Source organism: Nilaparvata lugens, chromosome 10, assembly GCF_014356525.2.
Source record: "Nilaparvata lugens isolate BPH chromosome 10, ASM1435652v1, whole genome shotgun sequence".
NCBI lineage: Eukaryota > Metazoa > Arthropoda > Insecta > Hemiptera > Delphacidae > Nilaparvata > Nilaparvata lugens.
In genome coordinates this window covers 43,770,414-43,793,154 of record NC_052513.1, presented here as the reverse complement: position 1 = coordinate 43,793,154, position 22,741 = coordinate 43,770,414, and the positions used below count along the sequence as shown (strand labels likewise).

The window sequence follows — 22,741 nt, the reverse complement described above, 5'->3', positions numbered from 1 at the left end:
CTAGAAAAGGAGAGCGCTATCTGCTTTGTCGAATGGTAGACAAGGATAGCAACACTCTTGTTAATCAAATACTGTCATTATAACGTGGACTTTACTATAGTAGCCGCCATACTAATAGGCAGGTCTTGTGGACTCCACTATTGTCCCTGTGTGCAGGGTGCTATTGAAGGATAAATATCACTTATTTGAAGTCAGCCGCTGGAGTAATTGAAAAATGACTCCTTATTATTATAATTTTAAAGCTGGATTCCCATACACCAGTGACAATGAAAGTTATCGGTACAGAAAAAATATTATTCCTATAAGTTCATATGGGACTATTCATACTCCATGCGAATCCAGTAGCTTGATGGATTTATAATTAATTTCATAACCAGCTAAATAATTTTCTCACTTACTCCCAATTGGTCCTGTGATAACAGCACAAAAATGCTCATAAAACTTGCTGTATTGCTGTGAAGGTGATGTTATTGTGATAGATATCCATATTAAATTAAAACGCAGGAACAGCAGTTTGGGGGTCCTTATCCTGGGCTAGTAGGGTGGTGTCATCAGCAAACAATAAGGCTCTTCCATGCACAAGTCGTTGATGAACACAAGGAACAACAGAGGACCAAGAATCGATCCTTGCGGCACTCCATAGATCACCTCCCTTGACCGTGATTCCGCATCATTCACACCGATGTGACCTGCATTCTATTGGAGAGGTAATCCTCCATGGTTTTCAGGGGAACCTCACGTATCCCATACCTCTTCATGTTTCACAGTATGTCATGCAAGACACAGTCGAATGCCTAGGTCAAATCACATAAAGCAACGGAGACTGACTGCCTGCCATCAATTTCCCCAAGTACCGACTCCATCAAATAACGCACAGCTCCTGTGGTTGATCTCCCCTGACGAAAAAACCCATATACTGGTAAGGTTGAAAGATGGAGTTACTTTCAAAGTACCTTGAAAGCTGAACATACATCACCAATTCCATGAGCTTGCCAAATACTGGAATTATTGAGACTGGCCTGAAATTCGACAATTCATCAGAATCAACGTTAGTAGACAGTTTATACTAACTTTGCATCAGAATCACCTTTTTTGAAGATTGGAATTGTCCTTGATGTCTTCAAGCATATTATGTTCTCAAAACAATCCTATGTAGAACTACAAAATAATTGCAAAATATTGATGGAATGGAAAAGGTTTCTGATGATAAAATTATTTTTAATAAAGTAAGCGGCAATATTCACGCTGAACAGCATGGATGTTTTTGAGAATGCAAGGATTTAAAAAATATTGCATGCCACCGATATTTTTAACTTAATTATCTAGGTAAATTTTATTGCAATGCAATTATTTATTGGGTTTTCCTTCTTAAAGAAAAACATATATTGATGGGAATGATGTTATATTATTCATATATTAATCAAATTTAAGTTCAATCAAAATGATTGAATACCTAGTGGTAAAAGATGAATATTTTTCAGCCTTGCATATCAAATACTGTAATTCAAATCAAGCCGCCTTACGAGTTCTGCCTCCCTGATACCGTGAAATTGGCATTTTTCACTTGAAATTGAACTAAACTTAATTAGAATATGTAAATTATTGATGAAAACATACTATAATATATAATGATTTATTTTGATATTATTTAATATGATACAATTATTTCCATTCTTTTCCTAATATTATGAAAACATAAATTGCAATTGAAACTTTTAGGTTATGTTTGAGCCTTTGCTTTTGCAGAAGCATCCTTTTCTCAGTCCAAGTCCAAGGATGTTCCTCTGAGTTGCACGTGGTTTTAACATTTTTGCCTGGTTTCAGGTAAATAAATAAATAGCTGATATTTTGTTGAAGATAACAAAAATTCACAATGGGAAAGAAAACAAAAATTGGAAAACAGCGGCGTGATAAATATTATCATTTAGCCAAAGAAACAGGTATGTTATTGAACCTTCAACGTTGCCTGTCAATTTCTACTGTATCTAATCTTATTCAATATATGTTTATTACATTATATTAATTGATTATAATGTGTTTATCATTCCTTTATTTAAATCATATCTTTATATTTGCACTTATAACGATGATCAAATGGAAATAGAGACATCAAACAATGTTATATTAGGTAACCCTCTTCACTACAATCAATCAACTAGGTTATGGTCAGTCATGTCATATTGAGAAAATATCTCATAAGATGTTATACCATGGTATAGGTCGTTTATTTTTCAAATTTCATTGATTATTCAAGCAGATAGACCTTGTAGGTAATTTAGTCATTTTGTGTGAAGCTGCTTGTTACTTATTTACTCACTTGACGTCTTCATCTTTGACTAGCAGAGCTGGATTGATAGAAGCCATGTACCGTAACTCTGGTTTATGTTCCAAATTTTACTGTTATTCCGATTAAGTTCACGTGGTTATTTTTTGTAAAATTACGTGACTATAATAGTATCTCATACTAAATCATGAATAAAGAACTCTAATCTAATCTCCCTCTCTCCGGTCATATGTTCAATATAGTTCGTAGGTTGAAACACCGTCAATTATGTAGTTGCATTACAATATTATACTGTATTATGAATATTTAAATATAATTTGATTTCGATTTGAAATTGCATTCAATCTCCATTATTATTAATAATGTTTCATACGTTTCAAATTCATTGAATACTGGTGTTTGTCCTCCTGGCGTTCTGATAACTGAGAAATTGTCATTATTATTTTTCACGGCGGGTGATTTCCTCAATTAGTATGTCGTATATGTTGAAACGTATGTTCAACATATTCTGATACTATAATAATTAGCTATAATGTCATTTTTTGTAAATCAGTGTATAAGCCAGAATATAATATTGTAAGTTACATCAATAAAGAACTCTTATCTAAAGGTGCGTACAGACTTTCGCTCTGCTCCGCAACCGAACGTTACTCCAGCAGAGCGATTGATGATCGACCGGGGAGCAAGAGTGGTTCGACTGGGGAACGCGAGAAGATCTAACATCTTCCGTAACGTTCATGATGGGTGCGTGGGCGGAGCGACTGTGGTTCGATGGAGGAACGAGGGTGGTACGAGGGCGGAGCGTGCTCGGTGCGGGTTGGAAGCGCGTTTATGTGTACGCAGCTTAAGCTAATACTGTGCCATTCATACACAATCCCTTCCAAGACATTTTAAAACCTGATACTTCGTGTGTTACACTCAGAGTGTTTGTCGCAGTTCTAAATTTGCATGCAATATGGTACAACAGGAGACGACAGTGACTGTCTCGATTAACAATAATATGCTGCAAAAGTTTTATAAGGATAGTACCAAGGAAACTAAACTTGTATTATACAGTATCACACGAAAGGTGTAATAGCCGAAAATAGTAACAAAATATGTCTAGTAAAATTATTGTGTTATATCGACCTCAGTTTTCAAGACATATTGATATTTCAATATTTTTTAAACACGTTAACTAGAAAACTATCAGTCAAAATATAATTCTAAGGGTATGGTTAGAAAGAGGAAGAGAGAGATTAGTTAAAGAGCAATTCTTGGAAATATTCATATAAATTGTTTCTTTGTTTGACGTTTCTGAACTTATTATGAGCGTTCAAACTGAAATTTGACTTTGAACTCGACGAAAATGTACTTTTTCAACTATCTTGACAAAGTTGAAAAAAGTACATTCGACAAATTCAAAGCCAAATTTCAAACAGTTGAACGCTCATAAAAAGTTCAAAAACGTCAAACAAAGGTACAAATTACAGGAAACGTATTGGAAATGTCATCCTCTTTTCAACCATTTTGGAATTTTTTTCTCTTCAAGGATTCCATATTCTAAGGCTTAACTCACACCTACGCGACTCAGGTCGAGAAGAGACTCGACTCTATAGTGCGGTCCACGTTATAATGGCAGTAAATGATTAACTTTGATGTTGCTATCCTTGTCTATCATTCCACAAAATAGGTGGTACTATCCTTTTTTAGCTGCATAAAGATGCCAAATATGTTTTTGACGATATGGAAATATAATTAATTAAGGCAGAGAACAGGCAACGCTGCTCTTCTATCTTTATCCACTGCCATTATAAGGTGGACCTTACTATAGTCGAGAGTATGTGTTTCCAAATGGTGACACTCAGACCAGTCGATTCTAGTCTCCGCGACTGTCACCATTTGAAAACAGATGCTCTCGACTAGAGTCGAGTCTCTTCTCGACCTGAGTCGCGTAGGTGTAAGTTGAGCCTTAGAATATGGAATCCTTGAAGAGAAAGAAATTTCCAATACGTTTCCTGTAATTTGTACCTTTGTTTGACATTTTTGAACTTTTTATGAGCGTTCAAACTGTCTTTTTTCGACCTGAGTCGCGTAAGTGTGAGTTGAGCCTTAGAATTAGATTTTGACTGGTAGTTTTCCAGTTATTGATGTTTTTCAAAAATTATCGATATATCTCTTAAACTAAGACCGATAAAATAAAATCTTACTGGACATTATTTGTTGCAAATTCCATATAGAATCTATGTGCTACGACTGTTACACGTTTCGTAGGTCACTATTTATTTATTAATTTTATACATGGAAAATCATCATTATCTACTACGAAGGATCTCGATGTGTAGTTGGGAAAGGAACAACAGGCTTAAAGCCCAAAACTGTTCCTTTCCCAAATTTAGATAGAAATTGTCCAAAAATAGGTGATGTTTATCACTTCATAAGTTTTGTACAATTTTGAGTCCTGTTTATATATATACTTACGTGGGACATTCCGTCATATCCCACTATTAGTATTAGTAGTATCACATACTTGTATAATGTTAATTGGAATCGATTACAGGTTTCCGTTCACGTGCCGCCTTCAAGTTGATCCAGCTGAACAGAAAGTTCAACTTTTTGCAAAGTTCGAAAGTTTTGATCGATTTGTGCGCCGCCCCGGGAGGATGGATGCAAGTGGCCAAACAGAACATGCCCGTGTCGAGCATTGTGGTCGGAGTCGACCTGTTTCCCATCAAAGCCATTCCTGGATGCATTTCGCTCGTTGAAGACATTACCACCGACAAATGTCGACAGGTAGGCAACATAAAATTGATACTGTATCATAAGGACTCATTATAAATTGATACTGTATCATGAGAACATGTTATCAATTGATACTGTATGATGAGAACATGTTATCAATATGATACTGTATCATGAGAACATTTTATAAATTGAAACTGTATCATGAGAACATGTTATTAATTGATACTGTATCATAAGGACTAATTATAAATTGATACTGTATCATAAGAACGTATTATAAATTGATACTATATCATAAGAACATGCCCGTGTCGAGCATTGTGGTCGGAGTCGACATGTTTCCCATCAAAGCCATTCCTGGATGCATTTCGCTTGTCGAAGACATTACCACAGACAAGTGTCGACAGGTAAGCAACACAAAATTGATACTGTATCGTGAGAACTTATTATAACTGGATACTGTATCATTTGAACTTATTATGATACCTTATCACGAGAACATGTTATCGATTGATACTGTATGATGAGAACATGTTATCAATATGATACTGTATCATGAGAACATTTTATAAATTGAAACTGTATCAGAACATGTTATAAAATGATACTGTATCATGAGAACGTATTATAACTTGATACTGTATCAGGAGAAAATATTATAAACTGATACAGTATCATGAGAACATGCCCGTGTCGAGCATTGTGGTCGGAGTCGACCTGTTTCCCATCAAAGCGATTCCTGGCTGCATTTCGCTTGTCGGAGACATTACCACCGACAAATGTTAACAGGTAGGAAACATAAAATTGATCCTGTATCAGAAGAACATGCCCGTATTGTGGTCGGAGTCGACCTGTTTCTCATCAAAGCGATTCCTGGCTGCATTCCGTTGGTCGAGGACATTGCCAAATGATGTCCACAGGTAGATTAAATATCAATGTCGGGGACCGAGCTTCGCTCTGGAGTATAAAAGCATAAAAAATTTATTACGAAAGAGGATATTATAATAACATTCATACAGAAATGTTTTATCTAATCACAGTAAATTGAGATTAATTCCCAGAGGAATTCCAAAATTTCCCTCACAAAAACCCAGTTGCATAAAAGCCGGTTAAATTTTAATCCTGATTAACTTCACGTGAACCAAATCAGAGAAGACCATTTCAAAAAGATGGATCAACTGGAATTAATCAGGATTGAAAATAACCCGGCTTTTTTGCAACCGGCACTAAGTTCCTGATTGAATGATTACAAAAGTTCAACAGCTGAGTCATAATTTTGACACAGTCCCACACACATGAACTCGCTCACTTACTTCCATCACCAACAGACGACGAAATAATTATTATCAGCTGTTTTTCCAAGGATGAATAATAATTATCCTTTTAATGTCCTTCAGCGAGTTTTCTCAGGGATGAGACCTAGTGCAATCGAATCTTTATATTATAAACCTACTATGTTCTGAATTTCGTGAGAATCGTTAGAGCTGTTTTCGTGATCCGGTGAAATACAAACATATAAACAGAAGTTGCTCGTTTAATAGTATAGGATGCTATAAATTGATACTGTATCATGAGAACTTATTATCAATTGATACTGTATCATGAGAAAATGCCCGTGTCGAGTATAATTTTCGGCATCAACCTGTTTCTCATCAAAGCAATTACAAGCCATAGATTCTATGGAATAATTGTTTGTTTTGTTGTTGAATTTTTCAAAACTATTCAATAATTTATTGATACAACTTGGGTTATAGATGTTTGTTTGTCATTTATTCAACAACAAAATACAATAGCATTACAATATTGGTATTTTGTTGTTCTCATGACTCACTTAGATTGTCGTTTGTTGCTGTCACCCTTAATAATTGTCATGACTATGGACATGGATACTTGCCATCGATAACTTCAGTGCAGCACACTTGTTATGCCCAGTCCACACTATCGCCAAGTGGTTTGTCAAGTCGCTGACCAAGCTGGTAAGCTTGGCCACGTTGGTCTTGCCTTCCACACTGCAATGTGACCATTGGTGGATGCTCGGCTGGAGTGATGGCAAGCGAAGGCGAGTGCTGGCAAACCACCCATCCACACTCTCGCGCTCGTCGTCATTTGTACGCATTGGGTGAGAGTGTGGATGCGTTATAAAACGTATCCGGCTTGACTGTGTTCTAATGTATTGACCGAGCGTGGTGAAACCGGGTATTTGTGTTTGATGGCACATTGATTGATTGTGTGCTTGTCGATAGGCAGTGTGTGAGAAAGTTAGTAAAACTTTAAACTCTTAAGATATGTTTTATTTAACAGAATCATGAGTATTGTAACTAATAAAATAGAACGTTACTATAGGTACCGAGTGAATTAACAGATGTTCAAGTCAGCATTCAATAAATATCAATACATCGTGTGGAATTATAATAACACTGGGCAAAGAACTGAATAACTGAAAGTCGGATGTGATGCTGAACGATTAAGCTCCCAACGCTATTATGTTCGAATATCAATATTTTGAAGTATCGATATTGTGAAATATCAATATTTTGCACTGTTTATAGTATATTTATGATGAAAACACCGACATTTTCAATGTGAAACTATTGACAGGCACTGGGCAAAAAACTGCAGAACTGGACGGCCAAAGTGGTGCTAAACGACGGAGCGCCCAACATCAATATTTCGACAATATCGATGTTTTGAAGTATCGATATTTAGAAATATAGAGTAATTATTATTAAACGAAAATCCCAATTAAATGCTTTAAATCACCACGAAGACTTCTGTTACTGCAAATATTAACAACAGGATAAACAGCTAGATGAAAATTCGATGAGCACTACCATAAAAAAAAAAATTTGTCAGCCCGGGAATCAAACCCAGTACCTCATAATTGCGGGTCAAAAGTTAAGGAACTGGAATAACCAACCGGCTTTTTAAAAAGAATTATTTATTTCAACATACTAATACATCTAATACATGGTTATAAGCGATGTACGCTCTACGAGCTCTGGCAACAGACTGACTCGAAAAAGCAACTAAACTAATGGCTAGTAAATAACAATGCATAGCTACATCAGCATTATAAAGGGGGTTACCAAATGTAACTCCTCCCCCCCAAGTGTGAAGCTGCCCTCAGCTTCAAAAATAAAATAGTATAAGTCCAAGTACAAAAATTAAGTATTAGTTACATGGCAATCTTGGATACATTTGTTGGGAATCGGTATTAACAATATCGTTATCCACGCCAGAATTACAATTATTTGAGTTAGAAATGGACAGTTTTTGCCAAATTATTTTAATAAAAATGAATATCAATAAAATTACAACCAAAATAAATAATATAGTAATTACAACAATATAGATGATTCTATTGTCTTGTAGAGGTAATTCATCAATAATATCAAGTTGTTGAAATTTTATGTTGCAGTATGTACTTCATCAAAACTAAAATTAGAAATCTTCTTATTTTCTATAAGTTTAGTTGGCACAATAACTTCATTTTCCCAAAATATGTTTGGTCTGTAATATCCAATTAAAGTCTCTGAGTTATCAATTTTTAACAATTTAGTTTTTCTGTTTGGAAAGAGAGTAACATTTTTCTTCTTGGCAGAACTGTAAATTATACATGAACTTACATTAAATAATATAAACTATCAATTATGTTAATATATTTCACTAAAGAAGATCCATCTTTTAAAACTAATTTATTACATCCATTTAAATATCTATCATCTAACAATTGTTCAATACATAAATTTTCAATACGACTTATATTACTACAATAATATAAGTGGGACAGTAGACTGAATAAGTTGAGAAGAGCACAGTATGCCACAAAGAACACTTACAACAAGAAATCACTATCAATAGCCACAAATTGAAGCATTACAAGACAGTCACTCAACCGGTAATAACTTACGCAAGTGAAACCATCTTTAAAACTACCAATACCATCGCAATAGACAAATTACTAAAAATCGAAAGAAGAATCATCAGAACCTGTATTAACAAGAACTATCAAGTAGATGGACACTGGAGATTAGCTTCCAACGAAACTGTTTACAAAGAAATTGAACCTGTCACAAGTACAATAAAAAAAAGCGAATATCTTTCTTCGGTCACCTGATTAGAGCTTCCGAGGACAGACTAAGCAGAAGAATTATTGAAAAGTTGTGGAAAAGTAAAACAAATATAAAATGGATTGAAGAACTCAAGGAGGATATGAGAGAGTTGAATATAACATTCGAAGATTTGAAGAACAAGTCGGACAACATCAGAATCCTGAAGGACAAACAGACCAGACTGCAGATCAAAGTCAGACACAGAATGGGAAGAGTGATTTCGGACGAGGAAAGGAAATTAATTTCTGAACGAATGAAGAAATATTGGGCTGAGAGAGGACGGAGTAAAGGTGGAAGATACTGACTACAGTGGTCCAATGAAGGCCATAAAATTATAATAATAATATAATAATAATTACTACAATAATAATTATCATTGATAAGTTCGCAAGTTCCAAAAAATAATTTATCATTACGGAGTACAAAAGAAGGATGTACAATTGTTGTTGTTACAATTTCATTTTCTTGAATGACAGGATATGACAACAGGAAAAATGTTTCATAAATTGCCGACTGTAGCGGTACTTCAATGAAATAAGAAATGTGGTCTTTAAACATTGCACAATGGACTTTGCTGAGTTTCCATATTACACTGACATCGTTTGAAATGAAGCTAAAATTCGAATTTCGGTGCATGAGAAAAAGTTCATCGTGAGAAATAATAGTCGAGTGGAGTACATTCAATTTACAAAATTCTAAGCTTGTTACAATATCAGAAATTTTATTATTTAAAAGCAAGAGAGAGTCAAATAACAATGAGGATTGCTGATTAAGTTCGATTCTGTTTGATTCATTATACAATGAATTAAAGTAATTACTGATTTTCATATTATTTGATCGTATTGTTTTCATTTCATTGTTGAATTCCTCCATTAATTTATGATTAACAGCAAATTGTTTTTCTACATTATTACTAAGATGGTATTCGTTTGATTGCACAGTTTGTAAAATTTTATCATATCGTTCCTTATCGTTAGCGTCCATATTACCAGTGAGCCAAGAAAGTGCAGATCCTACACTATTAAAAAGGCCTCGTTTTTGTCTATAATTAATTGATTGGATTTGATTTAATTTACTCTTCGTATACTTTAAATTTAATTTCATGATGCTTAGGCGACTCTTATCAATATCCTTATTAGCTAAAAAATCAATAAATGTTTCTATATTACTTAATTCTAATCTTAAATAGCTAGTACTTATTTTATGAACATATGTGTATGTCGTGTTAACAATAAAGGAGTTCTGAATTTTAATGGGAGCAACACCGGAGGATTTGCTCAGATCAATCATTTCATAAGGTGCTGCTGGGGCCAGCAACAGGAGAAGTAGGATTGGTATCATCGTGTCCTGTAACACATAAGTTCTTTCGTTTCACCAGTTTTTTGGGGCGTTTCATTCTATTGGGGTGTACTTTAAATGGGCGTTTCTGAATTGCTCGAGGGTTCGTAGCTAGTTTATCGTCTTTACTGTAGTTTACTTTGAAGAATTTCGGTTTAGTTTTTTTGTTAAAAGTTGTTTTAATGTAAGGTTCTTTTTCAATTTCTACATCCTTTTCACGATTGACATTCAGTTGTTCAGTGCGTGTTTGTTTTTCGGATTCAATTTTATTCTTTATCAACTTGTGAACTAAGTTCATTCTTTCTAAATATTGGTGAGACTGTTGTTCTGTCACCAATCTTTCCGTAACTCTGTTAACAAAAGGATTGTTTGATATGCCATAAGTTATTTCCATGGGAGTCATTTTCAGAGTTGAGTTGAGCGTATTATTAAATGCTATAACTGCTAGTTTCATGTTTGTTTCTGTTGAATTGTTTTTATTCTCCAATTGAATTGCATTTAGGATTTCGATAAGCGTAGAATGAGCTCTTTCAATTAAGCCCTGAGAGTCTGGGTGTCCAGGAGTGACATAGTATGCTTCAACACCGTACAATCTCAAAAAGTCGCGTAAACCTGCATTGTCAAACTCACGGCCGTTGTCCATTTGTATAATTTTGGGTAGGGGAAAAGATGAAAAATAATCATTCAGGCGTTCTTGAATATCGATTTGGTTCAAACTTTTTAGGGGATGGACTGTTAATCGTTTGGAAAAACAATCAATCATTGTCAAAAACTTTATTTTATCGTATTGGAAACAGTCAATTTGTAGTTTTTCAAATGGTTTATCTGGAGTAGGAGTGACTTTATATGTGACTCTAACAGGTTGTCTATCATACTTTACTTTCAGGCATACAGCACACTTGTTAATGTAATCTGTTACGTCTCGTAGCATTGATGGCCAGTAATATCTTCTTCTTACCTGATTATACGTTTCATTGATACCTCTGTGGTACGTCTTTCCTTCATGGTGATTTGAAATTATCTGTTTTTGTTCATCAGTATCCACTATATCTAAATTCATTTTCTTATACCTTTTCAGTTTTATCGAATCGAACGTTTCTAATAACACATTTTTAAAATTGTTGAAAATTTTCTCGTACTCATCATACAAAACACCTTCTCGCGAACAGAAAACTCCATATACTGTTTTTGGTTTCAAAAACTCAATACATTTATTTTTCATGTCATCATAATCGTTAGCGTTCCTAAAATAAATGGTCAATCGTCTTTTACCAAAAATTTTTCTTAATTGAGGGGCTTGGTCACCTCTTTCAAGAATAAGTTGGTTATGCTCAATATTAAGCAACTTATCATCATCAGCTATAACTACCTGTTCATTTGAGCTTTCTTGCGAGTGTATCGTAGCTAAGCTGCGATTATCGTTCTCGGCTTCTTGTTCGTCATCATTATTATCATTACTCACGATATTCTCACGATCAATGTCATCATAAGCATTATTATTTACAAAGTTTCCTTGATTAGCATTATTTACTAAGTTATCATTACCAGTATTATCATTCCGCTCGCCTAATGTACCTATTCGTTGAAAAAAATCTTCGTAGGTACTACTATCTATCGAGGGTACGTCAGTGTTAGTATTGAACCTTATCAAATCGTCTATACTTATATCATCATATTCGTGGGGGTCATCACTAGTATTCTCCAAACCTTGAAAATCATTCACAAAACCTCGAAAACCATCCTCGAAACCTCGAAAACCATTCTCTTCATTTTCCATCATAGTGACGTCATAAGGACGGGACAAAGCATCCGCTACAAAGTTGGTTTTCCCTTTTATGTAGGTAATGTCAAAATCGAATTCTTCTAACAAAAGTTTCCATCTTATCAATTTGGAATTTGGCTCTTTAATACTATGAAGCCATTGGAGAGGTTTGTGATCAGTCTGAATTAAAAACTTACGTCCATATAAGTAGGGCCTAAAATATTTACAACACCACACAATAGCCAATAGTTCTTTTTCTATGGTTGAAAGATTGATCTCATTTTTGTTCAATGTCCTTGAAGCATAGGCAACAGGTAGATCTTTACCATTGAAAATCTGTGAAAGCACTCCTCCAATAGCAAAATTGCTAGCGTCAGTAGTAACTATGAATTGTTTAGAAAAATCGGGTAACTGCAATATTGGACTGTTTTGTAGCATTGTTTTCAGTTTTTCAAATGCATTAACGTACTCCTTATTAGAAATGTCAACCTTGACATCTTTTTTCAAAGCTTGAGTCAGAGGCTTAGCGATTTTTGCATAGTTTTTGATCATTTTTCTGTAGTAACCAGTTAATCCTAAAAATTGTTTTATTTGTTTTTCGGTTTTGGGAATCGGGAAGTCTTTGATTGCTTTCAATTTGGCGGGATTTGGTTGAATTCCTTCTTCTGAGATTACATGTCCTAGGTACAACAATTCTCTTTTGAAAAATTCAGTTTTATCGAGCTGTATTTTAAGATTGTGTTCTTTCAATTTTTTGAAAACGGATCTCAAATGTTTCAAATGCTCCTCTAAATTGTCAGAGAATACAATTATGTCGTCCATATACACTAAAACATTCGGCATTCTAGCAAATAGTATGTTCATATTACGCTGAAAAAATGGGGGTGCATTTTTCAATCCAAAGGGAAGCCTTAGAAATTCGAAGTGGCCGTCTTCTGTTGAAAAAGCTGTTTTTGGGACAGACTCTGGGTCCATTTCAATCTGATGGAAACCAGAATATAAATCTATCGTCGAGAAATACGTAGCTCGTCCTATTTTTCCAAATAGATCTTCAATATTTGGTAGAGGATATTTGTCAGCTATAGTTTTTTCATTGAGTTTTCTGTAATCGATTACCATTCTAATTTTCTTTTGACCAGAAGCATCCATTTTCTTGGGAACTACCCATATTGGAGAGTTGTATGGGGAGTTTGAGGGTTGAATTATTTTGTTCTTTAGCAACTTTTCTATCTCAATTTGAACGTCTTTCTTGAAAATTTGAGGGTACCTATAATTTCTTGTGTATACAGGATTGTCATCAACTGTGTTGATTTTGTGTTTGAGTAAGTTCGTCGACCCTAGAGGGATATTTTCAAGTTTGATTATTTCGGGAAATTTAATTACTAAATCAAATATCTCCCTTTTCTCTTCATCATTCATATGATCTGTACGCAAAGTTTCAAAAATCAAATTCTTCACTAATGCAAAATGTTCGGGACTCTCGGTCACTGATTCATTAGTTGGCTCATAAATAGTTTCTATCTCATCTATTTCCATGGGTTCAGGACTGATGGTCATGAGTTCATGAGAAAACGCTAGACATGTACATTCATCATTAACTATATCTACTATACCTTCTTCAATACTAAATTTATCATTTGTTACAGGTTTAAGCAATCCTCGTCCTACATTGGGAATAGACCTAACTGGGACAGTTATCACATTAAAACCTGGTTTCAATTCAATTTCGTTACTACTAGAATTCATTACAAATAATAATTTTTTCGATCCATTATCATAATCTAACGTCTTATCCTTGAAATTAACATTGGCATTGAGTACACTTAGAGTTTCATGTCCTAATAAAATGTCATACTTCTTAGAAAATTCAAATAAATACATCTTAATTCTAGCACACATTGGAAACACTTGTGACGAGTTCATAAAATCATCTCCTTTTCTTTCACCAGCAGGTGTCTTCACGATAAATTCTTCCTTAAATCTAGTCACATCAGGTGGTACAATAGCGGGATTTATATAGTTCTTCACTGATCCAGTGTCAACAAGCCATTTTAGATTAGAATCATCGACAAAGTACGGGAGGGATTTGTTGATAATCTTCAACTCGAACTGATTGGCGGGTCCCCCGAAGGAGCTGGGCCTAATCCTAAAAAACGGTCTGCCAATTCGTTTACAGCTGAAGTGAGAGAATCGATTTGAGTTTGCATAGATTGAACGAAACTAGTTTCATCAAGTGGAGTGACATTTACGTTAGATTCGTCAATGCAATTTCCTTCCATATAATGAACATCGTGGAACGAATTGTTCCGTGCAGAGTTGTTACTACGATTGGTTGAAACAGTACGCATTGAGACAGTATTTTGAGAATTCCAATTTGGAGACTGTCGAACGTTTTGTGCACCGCCTTGGAAATTACGAAAGTTACTGTTGAAGGATTTTGGTTGGACAGTTTGAAATTGAGACTGCTGAAATCTTGCGTTAAATGGTACTAGATTCTGTTGAGGCTGTTGAGATTGGATTTGTGGAGGTTGTTGGAATTGGTTGTGTTGAAACCTATATTGGTTAAAAGGAGCAAAAGTTTGCTTGAAGGGTTGTTGGAAACTTCGAGGTGAATACTGCCTGAATTGGGGAAACACTGATCGCGGTTGAAAGAAGTTACGCTGCCGAAATTGAGGATTGATAACTGCATTATCAGACACAGATTCCGTAAGTTTCAATTGATTTAGCACAATACTGCAATCACTGCGAAGGGTGTCGCGGGCTTCGTCCAAGTTCTTAAGCTTGTAGACTTGGAGATGAGCTCCGAGTGTTGGATGAACACCGTGAATAAGTGTCCTTACAAGTGTCATGTCAAGTTGTTCAAGAAGGTTTTTGAGTAAGTCGCCGGATACACCGTCTAATTTGTAGCGAGTAACTACCCTGGTTCGTTTTTCGTTTAGTCTGTCAAGAAAGTCAAGGGGATGTTCATGTTGAAAAGTTTTCATGATAGCAATCTCTGCTATGAGGTCTGGAACAGTACGTTTATCGGAAAAGTGTTTCTTTATGAGTTGAATAAGTTCGATTACATTGGAGCACTCACTATTTTGAACTACGCTATCAGCTGTGCCTTCTAAGTTGTGAAGTGCAGCGGTATACAAAAGCCAGTGGTTCTGGTCACGTTGAGTTTTTTCGATAGCATCATTACAGTAAAGTCTGAAAAGTTCTTCAATGGATCTGAGAAATTTGGGAATTTTATCAGGTGTCCCATCGAACTTGGGAATAAAGTCCAACAGATGTTTGGGGATAGTTGCCATAGTGGAAGAGTCTAATTTGGAGGGCTTGATGAGTTGATTTGAAGCAGAAGAAAGTGAAGCTGAGGTAGAAGAATTCATTCGTTACTTACAGTAGCAGCAATGGTAAGAACTGGATTTACTTCCGGTTGTTGGATGAAAGCGTTCCGGAAGGAGTCTGCCAGTGTGGTTGCCAAGATGAAAGGAGTCCGGTGGCGTGGTTATCCCGTGTAGAAGTTCCGTTGAAGTTGAAGGTTCACCTCACTTAGTCCTCCGATAGGTTCCTTTTCAAAGTCGAAATAAGCGATCGCGACACGAATCGGAAAACTAATATTGTCAAACGAACAACATCGGAAAACTGCGCGAGGGTGGTTCGGGCGCCAGTTAAGGAACTGGAATAACCAACCGGCTTTTTAAAAAGAATTATTTATTTCAACATACTAATACATCTAATACATGGTTATAAGCGATGTACGCTCTACGAGCTCTGGCAACAGACTGACTCGAAAAAGCAACTAAACTAATGGCTAGTAAATAACAATGCATAGCTACATCAGCATTATAAAGGGGGTTACCAAATGTAACTAAAGATGCTTACCCTTGCACCAAACTGACAATCTCTGGATAGCAGCGCTCATTTTATACATTTTTAGATATTCATATATATATATGTTTTGCACTGTTTATTTTAATTGATTGTGTAATTGCCAACACTGGAACAAAGAGCTGCAGAACTGTAAGGCGGATGTGGTGCTGAACGACGGAGCTCCTAACGTCAATATCGATATTTCAAAGTTCAAATCATTTGATGTATCGATATTTCAAAGTATCGATACTTCAAGATATCGATAATTATTGTAAAACCTTTATTCTTGTAAACTGTTTATTTTAAATTGATTGTGTGTGTTTGTAGGCGCTGGGCAAAGAGCTGCAGAACTGGAAGGCAGATGTGGTGCTGAACGACGGAGCACCCAACGTGGGCATGAACTGGTTGCATGATGCCTATCAGCAGGTGTGCCTCACTCTGCAGGCACTCAAGCTGGCCACACAGTTCCTGCGACCGGGCGGCTGGTTTGTGTCCAAAGTGTTTCGCTCCAAGGACTATCATCCGTTGATCTGGGTGTTCAAACAGCTGTTCAAGAAGGTTGGTTGCCTGGTTTCATCAGTAACATTGGTTATTAAAGTCAACCGCAGGAAAATAGTTCGATGGAAATTGGATGAGTTGATTCCCTCCCCTATATCAATGTAGACCCTTCTTCAAGTAGAGTAATAAGTGTTGATTTATCAACCTTGATTTGTTGCATTGTTAAATTCTGGCAGTAAAGAATTGAGATAGAAAAATAGAAATAGAGGTTGAACATGTTTGACTCTTGGATTCAACTTGAATTTTGAATGTACAATCATAGAGAAAAGAAAGTATAAGAAGATATCCCATGGTATAGTTAGTTTATGTTCCAAATTTCAAGCCGATTTTTGTTTAATCAAGCTGATTGTTTTACAAGCTGATTGAGTGGTAGAGAGGACTTGAAAGTCCTAACTCCACCTAATAAAGATTTTTTTCATTCCATTACTGTCCTCTACTGTATCACTAGTAGTTCTGTGAACAGTAGACCTCGCGCTCAGTAAGTTACATTGACCTGTTGTTATGTTTTCTCAAAAATTAATAAATAATTTATCAATTTAAAATGTCTAGAAAAATCCTAAATAAACATAGAGCTTTCTGTCCTATCGTACCGTGACGGGTCGTCTCGGAATGTGAGTGTGAGCGCTTTTTTCAGGTCTGGCTGCAACTGTCTACAACGTTGATGGAAAGATACAATTTTCAAGATGTTCGATGTTTTTGAACGGGTAGTATTATAGTCAACTGTCTACTAACGTTGATGGAAAGATACATTTTCAAGATGTTCGATGTTTTTGAACGGGTAGTATTATAGTCCACTAGACAGCTGATTTATGATGAATAATTCTATAGTCTGACGGTAATATTGGCATATGAAGGAGGCTCCTTTTTCCTTTTTTATTATCCTTGAAATGCAAAATTTTCAAAAACCTTGTATATACGTCGACGCGCAATTTGAAAAGGAATATACCTGTCAAATTTCATGGAAATCTATTACCGCGTTTCGCCGTAAATGCGCAACATAAAAACATATTATAAACATTTAAACATTAAGAGAAATGCCAAACCGTCGACTTGAATCTTAGACCTCACTTCGCTCGGTCAATTACTGTTTTGGCTGGGTAAGAGTGTAAGAACGGCACAGTATGAGAGACTGCCAGCATCACATAGCTTCACTAAAATGAACTAATAGGAATATCGACTTGAGTTAACAGTGGAATTAGGAACACAAATGCCCTATTATAGCATAGAGAAACAATAGCGTAAGTAGATATCCCATGGTATAGGGCGTTTATGTCGCAACTTTTACTGTTATCTCAAGCCGATTACTGTTGATTATTGTCGATTATTACTATTTTGTTGGGGTGAGAGTATATGAACGGCACAATATGAGAGACTACCAGTGTCACACAGCTTCACGGGAAAGAATTACATGAACTATCGGCTTGAAATAACAGTAAAAGTTGCGACATAAACGCCCTATATCATGGGATGTCTACTGATGCTATTGTTTCTCTATGCCTATACCATGAGATATCTTCTTATGCTATCTTTTCTCTATGGTACAATCCAACCTTCAAATGGGAAAATTAGATAATAACAGTTGTCAGTCGATTTAGAATCTACTATAAAAATAACTAAATAGAGAAGTTTGAAATGTGAAAAGGAAACTTTGAGATTAATTTGATTCTCTACTTTATAATTATTTACTTTTGATTAAATAAAAAGACTAATAAATTGTCAAAAACCACAGATTTATTGATAGTTAGAAAGACCGGTTTCGGTTGTTACACCATTGTCAACTCTGATAAACTCATTGTTCACAATTTCTTAGTATTTTTATTTAAAATGAATAATTACCTCAATATCAACTTCTCAATTACACAAAAGAAAAAAATTACTTTTGAGGTTATGAAAAGTAGAATTTAAATAACCTTGACTTACTAGTCTACTATTGTAACTTCTTGTATTCAAGTTATTCATATCTCGACCTGATTTCCTATTTTTGTGAATTAAAATCTTGCCTCTCTTTTCTTGACAGGTGCACGCAACAAAACCGCAAGCCTCTCGTTCGGAGTCGGCCGAAATCTTCGTGGTTTGCCAACACTATCTGGCGCCGCACAAGATCGACCCCAAGTTCCTCGATCCCAAGTACGTGTTCAAGGACCTCGAGATCGAAACCGTCAACACGACCAACGCGTTTCACCCGGAACGCAAGAAGAAGGCCAAGGCAGAGGGGTATGCCGACAGTTTCGCTGGTTATAACACGCTGACTGCTAGTCAGTTCCTGGCCTGTGAGAATGCTGTTGAAGCGCTGCAAACTTTGTCTGTGGTAAGGATAGTGAAAATAGTGTAAAGTTTCAGCTATTTTGAATTATTTAGGAATGTTTCATTTCGTCAAGGAGAAACATTTCCAATTATAGAAATGAGAAAATTATAAAGATTATCATAAAAGCTACGACTATGCCCTGGGTACAAAACGTCTGTACCGCGTAATCTGTGGTCTCCACTGCTTCATTTGTCTCTTCTTGCATGCTCTGTGGTCGTGACCGTTGTATTTCGAACTGCACCACTCTCTGCACAGTCGAGAAAGGTAGCCCAGCTATCGAAAATTTCCGATTATGATGTAAGTTTCTAAGGGCCGGTTTCCGAGTTCGGGATTTAGCGAAATCCTAGACTTTAAACAGCTGGAGTCAGAAAATTGGCTTTCCAAAACGGGGCGTAGTCGCAGCTTTTATAACAGTAGTCGTAGTTTTTATTTTCTCATTTCTATAATTGGAAACGTTTTTCCTTGACGATATTAGACATTCCTAAATAATTCAAAATAACTGAAACTTTACACTATTTTCTCTTTATTTTATTTTGGGTTCAGTTTTCTAGTTTATCGAAATTTAATTCAAACGTGACTATGACAATGACTGCGACTGCACCCCGTTTTGGAAAACCAATTTTCTGACTCCAGCTGTTTAAAGTCTAGGACTTAGCTAAATCCCGAGCTCGGAAATCGGCCCTATATTGCAAAAGTAAAGATGGGTTAGTGCGTAAATGCCGTTTCGACCACGACAAGGGGGAGGATCTCAGATCGGCTAGATTATGTGTCTATTATGTGATTATTTAATCTATCTATGTCGTGTGTTTCCTGTTTTAATTTATAATATACAAAAAAGGATATACGTATTAGTAAACGTGTCTATTGGTGTACCGAACAGTTAAGGATACAAGGATATCTATTCATAAACGTTTCCATTCCAATCACGTACCATATAAGATTTATCCCATGGTTTAGGTCGTTTATGTTTGCACGGACTATAGTACCATTTCACTCATATTATGTTTACGCTATAATGCCATTATCAAATGCCAAAGTAAAGATAAGTTGAAGGGTACTGGTAAATTAATTAGAAAATATTGAGTAGCCTTGAAAGGAAACCATACCATTTGACTATCAAAATAGTTATAGCATAGAGAAAAGATAGCATTAGGTGGGCCGTCCACTGGAACCGATTTCGTCCGAACTAGCATCTGCCGAAAACTACCTAACTCGTCCGAACGATCTCCCAACAAAGAAAGGAATAGATGCTCGTCCATTGCAACAGGTTCATACGGCCGTGCACGGCCGTCTCCGGCCGATCAAGTTTTGGATCCGAATTGAATGGGATTTTCCGGCTCTATCCGGCCGAACTAACTAGTCGAGCTGAGACAACATCATCCTAACCTCAAAATTGTTTCACAGTCTTGTCTGTTTTTGCTTTTTGAACTTGTTCTGTTTTATAAAGTTGTAACTATGGACAATGAAAGTTGATAAGTTTGGTTCAAGATCATGTTCCATTGTGGGATATGCGAGACAAAAGATATCGTCGTGATGTTCAAAGGAATCTGTGAACAAAGATTGCTTAATAATAAATAGAATTTAGTGGATATTTGTTGAAGGTAAGATTATTGTAATGAATAACTAATTTAGTGCATATTTTTGTTTATTCAATTTTCAAAATCTCAATATAATCATTGTTTATGGAAAATGTTGGTGGCTATGATAGTAGTTGATTCAATAATATGAAGTTGATTCGACCGAATATGGTCGAATTAACCGTATTCAACCAATCCGTTCGGCCGTGGGATCGGACGAATCTGCCGGCCGTTAATTAGGCCGAATATGGTCGTCCATTGGAGCCGTTTACGTCAGTCTAGTTCAGTAGTTGGCTGAACTATTGAATATTGAATTAGAATAGAATAGAATAGAATATCTTTATTAGCCTCAATAGTACATCACAATTTGACATATAGGCCAGTCAACACAATACAATACAGCACAATAAAAACGGGCAATAAACCACCACAATAAACAGTCACAGTAGTACAACGAATTCACAGTAGAATTAACTACTATCATAGCCACCAACATTTTGCATCAACAATGATTATATTGAGATTTTGAAAATTGAATAAACAAATATCCACTAAATTAGTTATTACAATAATCTTACCTTCAGATCCTATTTGTTCAGTAATCTTTGTCTACAGATGGGCTTGAAAGCAATACGCTAATAATAATAATAATACTCCATCGGTTGCGTGGTCTCCCCTGTCGTGTTCTGCCCTCCACCCTGGCCTTTTAAATTCCTCTTAGCATTCGATGTTTGTCATTCTCTCAACATGACCAGCCAAGCGCAATCTTTGTTATTTAATGAAACTGACCACATCCTCACCTCCAAGAAATTTATTTATTTCATTGTTCAATGCTCCTATAACAATTATAATAAAGAATTTAGTTTTTGAAATTATAAATCCATTTTTGAGTCCATCAATAATTAATAGATTGATTTTTCCTAACAGATAACATTTGATGACGATGAAATCTCGAACCATCCCAAAACAACAGCTGAGCTGAAGGAATGCTGCAAGGACATCAAGGTCCTTGGCAGGAAGGACATCAGGATGCTACTGGCGTGGTGGAAGGCACTTCGCGACGAGAAGGACAGTAAAAAGGAGGAAGAAGAAGAAGATGAAAAGAAGGAGCAATCAACGGAGGTTGATGAAATAGAAATGTCAGACGATGAGAAGGATCTGGAGGACATTGAGAAGAAAATTGAAGAACTTGAGGTAAGCTGGTTGTTTCGAACAAAATTTTAATTACTGAATCACAATATTTGTACTGAAGTTCATGAGAAATTGTGTCAATTTTAATTAAGTTTGTAGTGTGAATATTGATATCCTATCAATACTGATGATGTGTGGGCAAACACGAAAGCTTGCTCCTGTGAAATAATAATTTTTAATTATTATTAAACGAAAATCCAAAATTAAATGCTTTACTGTAATTACATCATTTAATTTGGATTTTCGTTTAATAATAATTAAAAATTTATTAGCATTTGAATAATTGTAATATCTCAGTAATTTCCATCTGTAGATAATAATTTTTATTGAAATAAAGTGGATTTTTGACAATATCTCAAGTCTCTTCAATTGTGTCAATTTCTTTGACATGTATTAGGCTATTCAATTCAAATACATTTTATTTCCAGAAAGTGTACATTTTACAATACATTCCCCTAAAAATTACTCCTCTAAAATGGAACAGGTCCTTGCTTAGAGGAGGAGTTATGAATTCATTTCTGTAGTGAGGTCCACGTTATAATGGCAGTAATTGATTAACATTGGTGTTGCTATCCTTGTCTATCATTCGACGAAGCAGATAGCGCTATCCTTTTCTAGCTTAGCAACTTTGCCAGATCGTTTTTAACAATGTAGAAATATTATTAATTAACAAGATATTTGATCTCAATTATGAAGTTTATTGATAAATATATTTTCTTGAATAAAATATAATTTATTATTTTAACAGTTATTTTTGAACAGTTTATATTACATCGTATATACCCAGTATCTGATTTCTCCTATAGAAGGCAGTGGCATGTCAGAGAATCTGCAACGTTGTTCTCCTATTTTTCTTCACTGTTAATCTAAAGGTGCATTTTCGTTTGTGCGTAAATTTCGGCAGTCGACGACGACAAGCATTGTTGACATTCATATTGTCCAAACTTCAAGTGTGCTAAAACAGCTGATCAAATAACTTTCCATTATTATTATTATTATTTTTTTTGTGTAGTTGAGAAGTTGATATTGTGGTAA

The 22,741-nt window shown here is 35.5% G+C and overlaps 1 protein-coding gene across 1 annotated transcript in view; it reads left to right on the top strand.

Moving 5' to 3' along the window:
• Window positions 1–1,745: 1,745 nt before the first annotated feature.
• Window positions 1,746–22,741, top strand: part of LOC111056319 (pre-rRNA 2'-O-ribose RNA methyltransferase FTSJ3) — a 45,348-nt gene continuing 24,352 nt past the window's right edge. Inside the window, exons 1-5 of the mRNA XM_039436937.1 lie at window positions 1,746–1,940; window positions 4,824–5,056; window positions 16,403–16,633; window positions 18,651–18,941; window positions 21,443–21,720. Of these exons, the coding sequence (XP_039292871.1) occupies window positions 1,874–1,940; window positions 4,824–5,056; window positions 16,403–16,633; window positions 18,651–18,941; window positions 21,443–21,720 (1,100 nt within the window). The 5' untranslated portion in view covers window positions 1,746–1,873. The remainder of the gene's footprint in view (window positions 1,941–4,823; window positions 5,057–16,402; window positions 16,634–18,650; window positions 18,942–21,442; window positions 21,721–22,741) is intronic.